The sequence below is a fragment of the Vollenhovia emeryi genome, unplaced genomic scaffold (assembly GCF_000949405.1).
Source record: "Vollenhovia emeryi isolate VEMERY1.0 unplaced genomic scaffold, V.emery_V1.0 DF939124.1, whole genome shotgun sequence".
NCBI classification, from domain to species: domain Eukaryota; kingdom Metazoa; phylum Arthropoda; class Insecta; order Hymenoptera; family Formicidae; genus Vollenhovia; species Vollenhovia emeryi.
The window spans coordinates 804,034-817,614 of NW_011967242.1; the positions used below are offsets into that span (position 1 = coordinate 804,034).

Here is a 13,581-nt window from a genome sequence, read left to right on the forward strand (position 1 = left end):
TCTCTCTCTCTCTCTCTCTCTCTCTCTCTCTCTCTCTCTCTCTCTCTCTCTCTCTCTCGTTTTAACTTAATAATAATAAGGTATTATAAACGTAATCAAATTTAAACGAATATTTTATTAAATTAAAACTAATTTTAATGTCATCACAATTTCAACCAAAGTTGATCAATTAATATAAATTAATTAATTAACGTTAAACATTAACGTTAAATTAAGATTAACGTTTGCTGCCCAACGATAATGCAACAACGTTTTGCGATAACAATTAAAAATAAGGATCCTATAAGCTAAGTTTCAGGAGTGCAGAAGATAACAAAATTATAGTTCTTATTAATTGTAAATAGACTTTAGTATCGCAGTGATCGAAAATTTGAAGTTTTTTGTTAGTTATAAGTGTACAATGCTAAATGTTGACAGTCGGCGATAAACGATGACTCGATATTTCCGTCGATCGACTTCAAATTGACCGAGGAATGTATTATACGGCGTTCGAAATAGCTGTACTGCGATCGTTAGAGACGAGTGAAAATAGTCGGTCTGGAAGAGATCCGCGTGATTAAGCGCGATGAAGCAGGTACTCGTCATATAAGGCATGCTTTCGTAGGTAGCCGTCAGTTTGAAAGTGCGAGCTGTCGCGCGTGGAACCGGTACAAATCCGCGCACAAGAGATCGACATGCGGTCGAGACTTCATTTTGTGCTGATCACGTTGCTCGCCGTTTCCGGTGAGTTTCGCAATTTCAGAAGTGTTCGTGAGTGCAAGTTTTTTTTCCACTTCAAATCGCGCGCCAACCTGTTCATTAAAACGTCAATCAAAGTCTGGAAAAGTGTTTTAATTTAAAAGCAATGTAATATGAGGACGTTCCATTTCTAATGCGTTAACATTATATGGCACTGTTAGTGAATAAATGTTACAAAAATTGTATAAAAAGGAATAATATTTTTTTCATTCTATACTGCAATCGCGTGTTAACTTTTAACAACAATATTGCATATATTCTTGTAGAGAGTTTTTTGAGATCTTCGTATAAATTTTATCGAGGTGAACTTATACATTTTTAAAACATTACGCAGTGTTTTAATTGATTATTCCAGTGAGTCGCTACGAGTACGCGATAAACTTTTGTTAAGCAATTTATTTATCCATTCTGTTATTTAAGTAACCAAATTTTGATAATATTGTAACGTGGATAGCTTTAAATTCAGATAAACTTGTTTCATTAACAAATAGTGTTACAATATTGATGTGTGCAACTTTTAATGCTGTGAAAACTATCTGTATTTATACTATTTATATTATAAAGACTAAACTCTTGAAAAATAATCTAAATTTATTAATTTAAGTAAACTTATTAATAAATATGAGATAAGCAAAATTTTCACATTAATTGATATAAGAGACACCATACCAGTTTACCTGCTGATACATGTAGTACAATAATAAAAAGTAAAGTGAAAAATATATCTAATATATATTAATTTTTTCACTCAAGTAATGTAAAGTAAATGTATTTAAATTTAGAATCTGAGAGAGAGAAAATAACTAAATAAACCCTCTTTCTTCATCCACGTGAGTAGGACTAAAAAATAATGTAATATATTTTTATGTGAAAATATATGGGTAAGTTTGAACATAAAATAATTTTTAACAGCAATATTTTTTATGTAATTAAAAACATTAAAAACAGTATTTTTCAACTATATTATGGCTTATATATATAGTCGATATGTCTCTAAACAAACAAAATATTTTTCATATAAAATTAATTTAAAAAATTGTTTATTCAGGTAAGCTGTCTTGTTGGAAAATCTCTCTCTCTCTCTCTATTTACCGAAAAATAATGTCGATACAACTGAATCGATTGTAATTTTGATTTATTGCGAAGTAGACGACAAATTAAAATGGGAATTTTGCTTTGAACGATGCACGCCGAAAGTTTTATTTCCGTTTTTGCATTCGGGTGAAAACGATGGCGCTAATCGCATGAGATTTCTCTTCGAACAAGCGTACATCGTACGCTACAGATATATCCGTTTCTGAACAGCCAGACGGAACGTGAAAGTACCGCGCGCCTAAAGATAATCTCGTAACCGTGGGACATTGAAATCGTTTCAATCTTCGATAGTATTCACTCTTCTTAAAAATACTTTCCTTGATTTACTTCAATGGTAGACTTCTTTGTACACCGTACAGAATGTCTGACGCATCGCGGCTTTCTTTTAATTATAAAGTTCCGTTCTTGGTTTGGAAATTTAAAATCGATATTTTCTTCATGTAGAACAATTTTTAATCTTAATTCTGTTCTACTTTAAAATATGTAATTTAAAATCAAATTAATGAAAAAATCTTTATTTAAAGAAAAAAAAAGGAAAAACTACCAATATTTTCAAATGTTGAAAAAACCGCTAAGAAATTTGCGTAAAGTTCGTATGGGAATTGCTGGTTAAGATTAAATAATTAAAATAGTGTGCTATTGTTGTCGCGAAAAAATAGTGAAAAATGGAATAATATTGCGACAAACAATTGATATATCTTCAGTTATATCATTAAATTGATATTTCTTCAGTTATATCATTAAATTGATATTTCTTCAGTTGTACCATTAATTACGCACGTACGGGCTGGTCAAGCACGTCCAGTGGAAGTTCTAACGCAAAATTTATAATAATAATTATTTATTAATTTATAAAAAATGCTTATTTACTTTTAAATATACGAAAACGAGGAAAATTGGGTCACATAACTTATACCTCCACATCGTGATGTTTTCAGCAAATACCGCGGCGGAGAAAGGAAAATCTGGAGAAGTTCCTTGTATAGACGACAACAAGTTTTATCGTAATCCTAACGCACCATCGCACAGCGTCTGGTCACCTACCGAATGTGCTAAATATTTTCTCTGTTTAGGTAATTGTAGATCATAAAAGGGAAAATCTATTTAAACTAATAAGTTTTATTAATCATTTGTCTTCGCTTAAAACTAGAGTCAAGAAAGCAATTTGACACACATATATATTTCGATCTCGTCGATAAATTTATCTAATAAATTATCAATAAATTAATTTTATTGTATAAACGTCTGATCTTACATTTCTGTATAAGTTTGCATCAAAATTGCAAGACTAAAACATGCTTAATATACGGGAAAGGAATTGCTATCATTGCTTATTGTGAGAATGAGCATTTGAATTTAAAAGTCTTCTTCTTTCTTTTATTTATATTACTTTTAAGATAAAATGTTCTTTTAATGCAAAAACTTATAGAAATAATATTTGCAACCACAAACGCAATCACAAATCAACATGAGAAGTTGTCTTATACGTAAAAACTAAAAGCATATAATATACGTACTACGTTCCATTTTATTATACTTATTCTTTTACACGAATATTTTAACATTGTTTTTGCATTCAAAAATGTTTTATTTCTATTATTTCTTATATTATTTATATTGTGCTTATTAAAATCAAGAAAAAGCCGTAGTAAGTTTGTTACGGCACAAATTAAAAAAAAAATTTCGACTTACGCCTATTACATCGTTAAATCGTGTTTCAGATAATGAAGTGTTCGAATTCAAGTGCTCGCAAGGACTTCTTTTCGATGTCTCCAGGCAGATCTGTGACTTTAAAACAAATGTCGATAATTGCGACGTAACTTCAGGTATATGCTAGATATTTATGCTAAGTCTACTGAAACGCACAGACGCGCGAAAGGCTGAGGAGGTCCTGCGACTACAAACAAACGCCGGCAAACTTTATGCCGATTTCTACTCTTAAGAAAGCGATCGAGTGTTGTACACGCAATACTTTCACCCGGAAAATCATACAGCGATGACAAGTTAGTCATTTCATTGTTTGTGAACATTGAGACTCATTGAAAATTCTAATTCGTGAAACACATCTGTCATTATCATATCTGTTGGAGGAAGAAGAACAGTTATTAGTACCTAGACATTTACTGCAAATAACGCTATTATAGACACAGATGCAAATAAACATCATGTACGCATATTTTAACTTTTTTTCCAAATACGCGACAAACATGTAAAATTCTTACTTGACTTTTTTTTTGTAAAATTAATCCCTCCCTGGTGAAAAGACAGTCTTCGCAATTTAAGGAAGTATAGTTCCTATGTACCGAATGGTGATGTGAAGTTTTCAAAGTTTCTCGTAGATGCACAACCGGCGAAGCCGCTGCTCAAGAACGGCGAGTGTGATGAGGAAAGTTTGGCTTGCGGAGACGGCACGTGTCTTCCGGCTTTATATTTTTGCGACGGGAGTGTCGATTGTCCCGATGGCTCCGACGAAGGATGGTGCGGTAAGAAATGCGAAGCGAATGCGCATATGTTATATCGAGTTCTTCATTCGCACATATAGGACATTCCTTACAGAGCGCACTTAATTCAACCAGCAGATTCTTCTATGAGTGATGAGCTCATTTATAGTTTTGTTGCGATAAAAATTCAGTATTACGGTAAAATTAAATCTTAAAAAATAGAAAAAATGCAAATAAAACGTTTGTCAATGCATAAAAAGTTTTCTAAATTTCATGAAATACGTTCGTTTCGAATCTTTAGAATTTTGTTTATAAATTGAAAAATACGAAAAATGGCACTTTTATTTCTCGATCACGGTACAAAAATAAAATAGTCATTTATAATGCAGGCCAGTCATTAATGAAAGCCTCCATCTGTTACAGACATGCGACACGATATAAATGCCGCGCCGGTTTGCGATACGCAGAAGTGCCAGTTACCAAAGTGTTGGTGTTCTAAAGACGGGACTCAAGTTCCAGGGAATCTCACTGCACTCGCGATTCCACAAATGATCACGATCACTTTCGATGACGCTGTAAATGCTGAAAATTTCGAACTCTTTTCAAGTGAGTTAATAAGAAGTTAACGATTAAAGTAATTTATTTATACACCATGTCCCTTTCCCTTCTTTTCTTATTTAAATGATCTGAGTAAATCTGCAACAACTCTAAGTCAATACAAAATTATCCAGGGATAATACGTTCGGAGTTTAATGCTAATTTTTATCCTCACCTCATAATAATAGAAATTTCCTGGCGAAGGAAAAGATTATTATGGAAAATAATCGTTTGATTATTTGCAGAAATTTTTACGGATAACAGAAAAAATCCTAATGGCTGTCCTATAAGAGGTACTTTCTATATTAGTCATCAATATACGAATTACAGGGATGTGCAATATTTATGGAACATCGGTCACGAAATAGCCGCACATTCCGTCACGTGAGTATTTCAAATATTAAGAAAGGGGGAGCTGCAATGAGAAAAGTCGCAAAGAATCTTTTAACTCGATACGTGAAGTGAATCGAAGATTATTTCTCAGACATCGTGGGCCGGAAGAATGGTGGTCGAAGAACGCGACGATCGAGGACTGGTTCGACGAGATGGTCGGAATAGCGAACATCATCAAGAAATATGCAGCGGTTCGTATCGGCGAGATCAAAGGTACAGAAATCTCATTTTCAGTTCGATACTAGATCAACTATTCAATCGAGATTAACCTGACGGAAGGAAAAGGCACAATTATTGACAGAACTTTCGTACATATAAATTTATATTGTAAACTATAATAAACATAACAAATATCGCATGTATCTTACCAACGTAATCTTATTTAAAAAATAATAAAAGTATTTATTATAAAGTGATGCATGTCGTAGGGGTAAGGGCGCCTTTTCTACAGGTCGGGTGGAATCGCCAATTTTTGATGATGTCTGAGTTTGGCTTCGTGTACGATTCCTCGATCGTCGCACCATTTTCCGATCTACCCTTTTGGCCCTACACGCTTGACTACAGGCCTCCGCATCCGTGTATGCGCGCAGGGCAACTCTGTCCCACCCGGTCTTATCCGAACATCTGGGAACTACCTTTAAATCAACTTTTGGCAAATGTACGTGAGTCACGTGTGAATGGAAATTTATCAATGAGTATCAAATAAAGGTGAAAGAGCGAGATAAGATTATCAATGTATGACAATGAGAAAACTTAATCTTTCTGTATTACGTAGAACGATCGGATGATTAAAAGTTCTTCTAATCGATATATTATCGAATTTCCTTTCTACAGTATCTAAATTTACCTTAATTTATATTTCTTATAATCTCAAATATAAGACTGAAATTTCCCGTATTCGACAATAATCTTTCTTTTCCTATATTTTCGTTTATTATCAAATTACTATAAGATTTCTACTTTTATCTTTATGTATAGAAGCAATATTTTGAGATTCTTAGGTTTGCCAGTAATAAATAACAATAAATAAATTTGTATCGACGTTAACTAGCCCAAGTTTAATATACAATAGTGCGACATTTTGACCATTGGTTTTGGTCCTTTCAAGCACGATCTTAAAAAAAATGTGCGTGTAAGAATTATAAGATGGTCATTGTCAGTAAAATCGGTACAAGAGTACGCGAGTCACATTGTAAAAAGAGAAAACGCGAGATTGGAAGCGTCCGCAATACTCGAAGACCATGACTGTGAATGTGCAGAAGCAATATTTAGCGAATTTTTTTGTTTAGGATTACACCTGCAGCACCGTGGATTCATGCCCCCCTAACTTATCTGGCGAGGACGTTTATAAGATGCTCATGCTGAACTTTAAAAGACATTATCTTACCAATCGCGCACCCTTCGGCTTACACTTTCACACATCGTGGTTTCAAAATCCAATGTATTTTTACGCATTCAATGTAAGTAGGACTTTAAATATTATTCATTATTGAAATCGACGGTGCTTGTTATTAACTAACAAAAATAAGATTATTCACTGTCATATTTATTACTCTATAATTTCCATTATTTATTCTATTTTTAGGAGAATACTTACCGTATCAATTTCTATACATTTACGATTAATTAAAAAAAAAATCATAGCACTAAAAATTACAGCAGTAAGAAAGTGTAGCATACTTAAGATTATTATAACTTTTATTCACCTATGGGAAACTTTGTTATTTCTGTTTAATCATAAAGAATATTTATTTTTTATATGCAATTAGAAATTTGTCGATGATCTACTTCGGCTGGACGACGTATTTTTCGTCACGAGTCATCAAATTGTACAATGGATGCGCAGACCAACGCCCACGAGCGAGATTGAAAAGTTTGCACCGTGGCAATGCGCGAAACGACATTTTGAACCGTATGAGATGGCCTGTGACTTGCCAAATAGTTGCAAATTACCCAGTAAAGTGCTCAAATCATATAGGTATTTACACACATGTTTCGAATGTCCTAAACAATATCCATGGCTGAGAAACGAATTCGGGATCGAATGAAAATGATTATAGAAGTGACTTATAGGACTTATTATCTTATGCTACTTGTATATCATCGTGAGTCCACATGGTACCTTATTTAGATGTGCAATTGTATTATTTATTGTAAACATAGAAACCTGTATCTTTATAAGAAAATGGCATTTATTTTCTGTATATGTAAGCTTCCTCACGATTTATAATGCAAAAAATAAATTATATTTTTATTAAAAAAAGTGAAAATGATATTCAAGAGCTTAAGCTGGTTCCCTTTCTAAGGTGTAACACATATTGATTTGTAAAGGTCCTTCCTGCCTATCCTTCTTGTTGTATAAACGGATTCTGAATGGATTCCATACCATCTACAGGACAAATGAGTACTACGGATGTTCCTCTGCACACCACCAAGCCCAGCATACGAGTGTCCTGATTCAATTTGTATGGGTCGTCTGGATCTGTTTACAGAAATTAAGAGGATTTATTAGTGTTGCAAGATTAAAAGTCAAATATAATACATAATTGCGATTAAAGAGATTGACAACTTGCAATGTAACATTTTTAACTAACAATCAGCAACAATAAATAAAAGGCAGCTCGCTTCTTTAGGCACAAAATATTAATACTTTTACACTCAAACTCCTAGAAAGTTAAATTAACCCTACATTACTCGCAGTTTTTCGTTTAATGTGATTACTCGCGTGGAGTGTGTCTTGCATCTCAGCGTTATACTTCAACTTTCATTTTTGTTCTCTTTGATAATTTACAATTAAATAAAGATCGATAATACTCCGTGGAATCTCCTAGACAAAGATAAGCGCAAAAGCGTTCTTTTTTACTTGCGAGACAATTTGCACAGCAATTTTGGTTGATAAGAAATTTCATCTGTGAATTCAGTAGATTTCTAAGGCTGGGATCTATTTCGCTCCTCTCGCGAATGATATAGAGTTAATATCATGTAATATACAGGGTGTCTCATTTTAGATGATCCACGCAAACGTCTCCAAAAATATGAAAGATATGGAAAAACGTTTCAAACACAAAAGTTTGGGGCGAGAAATGTATGCCGCTCAATAAACAAATAAACAAAGAGACCAGAGTTCAAAAATCCGCCAACACCGCTGGCTTTTCTTGGATGGATTTTATATCGAATACCACCTCCTCGGAGGCAACCACCGGAAAGTATTCAATAGGCTTGTTTTCTATTGCTGCACTGATGAACTGGTGCAGTAAGCTAGAATGAGAAAAATATACCTGTCTTACTCTAATTCATTGCACTAGTTCACCAGTGCCAGCAACAGAAAACAAGCCTAATATCTCTGCCACACATACAAGTATATACTCCGCCGTTGTCGGTCCCAAATCCGGATGAGAAAGGAGGGTTTTGAGGCCAAGTTAGCAGCCTACCTGATGTAAAAAGATATACCGCTCGCAGTATCAACGTACTAGCCTCGGACAGTAACGTTGGAACCGGACAGGAAATATTCCCTACGCTAAGAACAAGAAGAAGAATGATTAATCGCACATTACCTCTAAGATATTCCTTTGTGTTGTCGAGTACCAGGTTGAGTAGGGGATCATAACCTTTAAGTATACCTTCGGCTTCTCTGCCGCCGGCGAATTTCACTCGTATATTCTTCTCGAGATACTTGGACAAGTCGAGAATACTCTCTTTCCTCTTCTTCTCTTTATGCTCGACATTCTGTTGCTAGGGGAAAAAAAACATAGGAAGGGTGTGCTGAGGTGACTGTTTATTAACTCGGTGTTAAGCATGTGACCGGTTACCTGTTTCGGCGCCTGTAAGGAAAACGGTGAGGAGGTTAACTCGAGGGTTAAATCTTTAAACGAGGTTATAGACAAGTGCAGAGTTACCGCAACCTCTGCAACTTACCTGCGACATCCTGGCGATTGTACGAGAAGGAAATTGAATCGGGGAACGATAGACCTTCGGGGCGTGTCAACGGAAACGCGACGGTACACAACGCATCGTATTTCGAATAAGCGCAGTAAACGGAGCTCGGCGGGTCATTCTGATTGTTTGGCAAATCGAGTATCGATTCTTCCCGCGTTTAAAGTCGAGAAATTTGAATCGAGATTGCGAGAGGGCTTCCGATACCTTTGGCGGAAGATGTAAATTGCGTCTATCTTTAACAGTCTACTTTACACTTTCTCGCAATCACTTCGTACGCGATATCGTGTAACAATTAAAAATAAATTCCATGAGATCCCATTGTATAAATGAAACTGTTATGTCCGAAAAGAAACCGGCGCGCAGGACAAGGTGGAAAACGGTGTACACTGACAAAAAAAATTTTTTAAACCAAGTAAATAGATTTACTTAAAATTATTGTTTATACTGGAGTAAGTGTATTTATTCTATTTAAATAAAAATAATAAATTTCAAGTAAATCTATGTATTATATTAAGTAAATTAATTTAAATCGTTACATTTTCTACATTCAAATAAAGATTTCATGTGATATAGAATACGATTTATTAAATGAAGTAATTGTTTTTGTTAAATAAGAAATCCAATTTTCTTCACGGTGAAAAGTACGCCTTAGTAAACATTTTATAGAATTAAAATAAAATGTTTTAAATTTAAAATTATCTAATCTTTGATATTTAATAAACATTTAAATTAAAGCAATTCATGTTTTAATTTGTTTACTATTTTTTAAATTTAAGTTACTAAGCTATTAGGAGCCACCTAATGAATAATTTTCGTAAAGTAATATTTTTTTATTAAGCTATATTTGTTATCAGTGTATGAATTCGCATTTTAAATTACAATTATTGGGCTACGCTCTCGATCGTTCGTTTGAATGAAAAATAACCAATATGAACGAGGGATCTGATAGTTTTCGGTAGTAAAGGAGAAATATTCGGAAAACCGCGGAGGATACGCGACAGAAGTAAAAACACCTCGTAAAAGCTTGAATTTATTCGTATCTGGCTTTATAAAAAAATACATGTCAATGCATGATGTACATGAACAATGTTAGTACAATTAAAGTATGTGACTGCTTTTATATATGTTCGAATTAAAATCTATTATCAAGTACTTTCCAACAACTTCTATTATTAATCCTTCGACTGAACGTGTTCTCCCGGTACCTTTTTAGTAGACACGTGGGTCTGTTCGCGTTTGACGCTATTTTCCTCGCCTTAAAGTACTGCCCGAAATATCGCCTGAAATAAGTACAATTGACGATGTCGTAGTCACTTTCATAAAAATGTATTTATTAAATATTTTATTTCTTAATAAATTCTGAATACTGTTACGAGGACACGTGTCCATGTGTTACTATGGCTCGGACGTCGTAGATCGACGAGCTCAGACGAAGGATTAATATCTTGTAAATAAACGGAATCTTTTTTAGGGGGTAAAAGTATAGTTTACAGAGCACCACGCAGGTGTTTTCATCATGTTTCTCTTACACTTAAAATAAAACAAGTATGCATGTATGTGTGTATATGTTATGTGTGTGCGCGAGTGTGTGTGTACAATATTTTGACAAATAACTAACTGTAAAAGAGATTCTTCTACCACAACTTGTGCTCCAAACGATTAAACGAAAGACAACGTATAAACAATTAATACAAAGATAATGGAAAATTATTCGACGTATCTGGCAATACTTTATTTAAGAATAAAACACAACATTCAGATTCCGACTTGGTTGACACTTGTCTGACTTTTTACTTGAAAAGGACCGGAATTCTCGGTCGAAACGTTGTGCTTTATTCTTAAAGAAAATATTGCCAGATACGTCGAATAAGTTTCCATTACCGTTGTATTGACTATTCGCTGGCGAAGAAAAGATTCTCAATATTGTATAAACAATAAGATGAAACATGAAATGCTTTCTATGTTCCTGAAAACGACAACTAAGCGCATTTCCAAACTTTCCAATTAATCGAAACTTTGGAAAAATATTCTATTTATATCTTGTATATGCGTGGACGTATGTACGTTTATTTGTATGCGAATATGTAAATCACACTAAAAACGTATTGTAAAATTATTAAGAATTCCACATAATTCCGATAACTTTAATTGTGCGCAGTAATACAGTGGCGAGCAAAATGCTGTTTCGATTCAGGTGCAGAAAGTAAAACTGCGCTTTTACCGAATTTCTTTTGGTAATTGACCGGTTAATCGATCATCGAACAGGAAGCTCGGCACAGTTTAATCTTATTACATCGGAACAGGACAGTATCTTTGCTCTCGATGGTACAATACGTGAGTATTGTGTATGCTGATACTTAAAACTACTCGGTAAATAAAATATTAGCACTGTGCTAGCAGTTTATCAGCAGACCCTGATGAAAATTTTTATCGGAGTTTGCTATCAATTCTGCTAATAGATTCTGTTACATTTCTGCTGAGTATCGACAAAATTTATAGCGGGCATTAAAACAAAATCTATCTTCGACAGATTTGTCTGACTAGATGGCCAATAGAAGCTGCACGTGTGTAAACTATACTTTAATCCAGTACTTTCTTGCGCTTTTATTGTTCGCACTCGTATTTTGTAATTATATTAGTCTCGTCTGCTTGTTGAAAATTAAATGGAAAACTTTCTATACGTTACGAACCTGTGCCTATTAATTTCTGTAATCTATATCGTTTTACCTCTTGACGGAATCTGCATTGGCTCATGTATCTCGCATATGTTACTACCGCATTGTTCGATACTTGTACGCGATTGCGCGATATTGTCCTAACTCCTTCTCTCCTGATCGATTTGCTTGGATGGAACATTATATGTATATCGGTGAAACCTATGTAAATACGATAACAAAAAGTTATATATACGTGTATGTTAATCAAACGGTTTTGTCAAAGTTTTTGTAATCTATTTACGCACCAAACAATTTCGATGTACACACGCTAACAGATATTCTATGTACAGATCGAAATCAAAGTATTTTCCAGTTTCATAAGTAAAGCACGAAATATTCGTCTCGTTTCGCTTCACTGCCATTGCATTGTACTACCCCAACACAAATTTGCTTAAGTCGCAAATTTGTGCATCACCGAGTAACACACATTCGTGGATAAGCGATGAAAATCTTCTATTTCTCATTCCGACATGAACACAATTTTTAATGTCATAATTTTACGTCGCATAAAAAATAATAACGTCGTTTTGTCAACATAAATCCGAGATATGTATCTACTGAAAAGAAGCGAGGCTTATGTAAAGATGGCCGGAAGTATCAACAGTATCAATTGAAAACCATAGAAGGAATCCTAAGACTTTCTTTCACATTTCTCAGAGAAGCAAACAGTACATATTTATTTATCACGATATCTTAATTTCGTAACTCTTTAGCTGCGGAAAACGCATGTGTATTTGTGTGTGTGTATGTGTGTGTGTTCTTGGTTCTGTAATCAATCTCCTATCGTATATTCTGTTAGCAGTTACATTTCCGCTGGCGTTCTACTCGTAAAGTATTATTTATAGTTAAAGACGTTTTACAAAATCTGTTTTGACAGATTTGACTATCGATTAATGTTAAACTGGTGATTCGTCTGATAATTAAGAATGTATTACATTTATTTACTCTGTATTGTCACTACTTACTCTTTAAAGTTTCCTGAAAATATATTTTGCAACAGGAGAGTGACAAGTTCGCGATTCATTTCTTCGATCTTTTATTAAATCACACTCGCAAATAAAATGTCTTGTATGGAGCATTGTAATTATCCACGCGGTTTTACTTTTAGTAGAACCGATTGTGTTTCAGTGACTTCCCAGAAAACATTTTGCGCGGAAACATCTGGCATTACGACGACGCACTTGGATGGAATTTTGCTTGCGTTGTTGAGCCATTTTTGTACGCGAGTCGATAGATATTTGCGCGCAAAATTATACGTTGATACACGAGCTAGCCACTTGCGTGCAAAAGCACAGACTGAACATATCTTACGGACAAAACTCGGGCAAATCGCATACAAATTTGCATGCGTAAAGCCTATCACACAATGCCAGGCAACAGGCAACAGGAACAGGGAATAGAATTTTTGACGCGTTGGATTCGTCGGAAATTTTCCTTCAACCAATCCAACGCGTCAAAAATTCTATTCCCTATTCCTGTTGCCTGTTGCCTCGCATTGTGTGATAGGCTTAAGACAAGCAAAATTTGCGCGCAAAAATTGTTATCTGGGTTAAGTAACTATCGTTTCGCACACAGAGGACGGTCTTTAGTTAAAGCGTCATTCCGCAGCGAAAGGGTTGATGTTTAAAGTCGTAAGTAATTCAAGGAGTGCAACCATGGTGGAA

The 13,581-nt window shown here is 34.4% G+C and overlaps 2 protein-coding genes and 1 long non-coding RNA gene across 3 annotated transcripts; 1 reads left to right on the forward strand and 2 right to left on the reverse strand.

Annotated features, from left to right (window-relative positions):
* The first annotated feature begins 585 nt into the window (after positions 1-585).
* Positions 586-7,327, forward strand: LOC105569343. Its single transcript, XM_012025723.1, has 10 exons — positions 586-723; positions 2,772-2,906; positions 3,555-3,659; positions 4,173-4,316; positions 4,698-4,880; positions 5,117-5,255; positions 5,356-5,477; positions 5,693-5,922; positions 6,554-6,724; positions 7,034-7,327. The coding sequence occupies exons 1-10, from the start codon at positions 675-677 to the stop codon at positions 7,310-7,312; spliced, it is 1,557 nt and encodes a 518-aa protein (XP_011881113.1). The 5' UTR covers positions 586-674; the 3' UTR covers positions 7,313-7,327.
* A 111-nt stretch (positions 7,328-7,438) lies between these two features.
* Positions 7,439-9,336, reverse strand: LOC105569342 (U6 snRNA-associated Sm-like protein LSm7). Its single transcript, XM_012025722.1, has 4 exons — positions 9,180-9,336; positions 9,074-9,085; positions 8,819-8,996; positions 7,439-7,746 (listed from the first exon to the last, which is right to left on the reverse strand). Exons 1-4 carry the CDS (start codon positions 9,186-9,188, stop codon positions 7,607-7,609), a joined length of 339 nt encoding a protein of 112 aa, XP_011881112.1. The 5' UTR covers positions 9,189-9,336; the 3' UTR covers positions 7,439-7,606.
* Positions 9,337-10,214: 878 nt separating this feature from the next.
* LOC105569345 lies at positions 10,215-13,314 on the reverse strand. The gene is made up of 2 exons (XR_001009503.1): positions 12,163-13,314; positions 10,215-12,076 (listed from the first exon to the last, which is right to left on the reverse strand). It is a non-coding gene; the product is annotated as an uncharacterized LOC105569345 (long non-coding RNA).
* Positions 13,315-13,581: the final 267 nt, after the last annotated feature.

Bases quoted from the DNA above. Each gene is read 5' to 3' on its own strand.
- LOC105569343 (XM_012025723.1), top strand. From the start codon at position 675: ATGCGGTCGAGACTTCATTTTGTGCTGATCACGTTGCTCGCCGTTTCC. The intron at 4,881-5,116 runs GTGAGTTAATAA...GATTATTTGCAG, and splicing joins AAATTTCGAACTCTTTTCAA to AAATTTTTACGGATAACAGA. The intron at 5,923-6,553 runs GTACGTGAGTCA...TTTTTTGTTTAG, and splicing joins TAAATCAACTTTTGGCAAAT to GATTACACCTGCAGCACCGT.
- LOC105569342 (XM_012025722.1), bottom strand. The intron at 7,747-8,818 runs GTAATGTGCGAT...TTCTGTAAACAG, and splicing joins CACAAAGGAATATCTTAGAG to ATCCAGACGACCCATACAAA.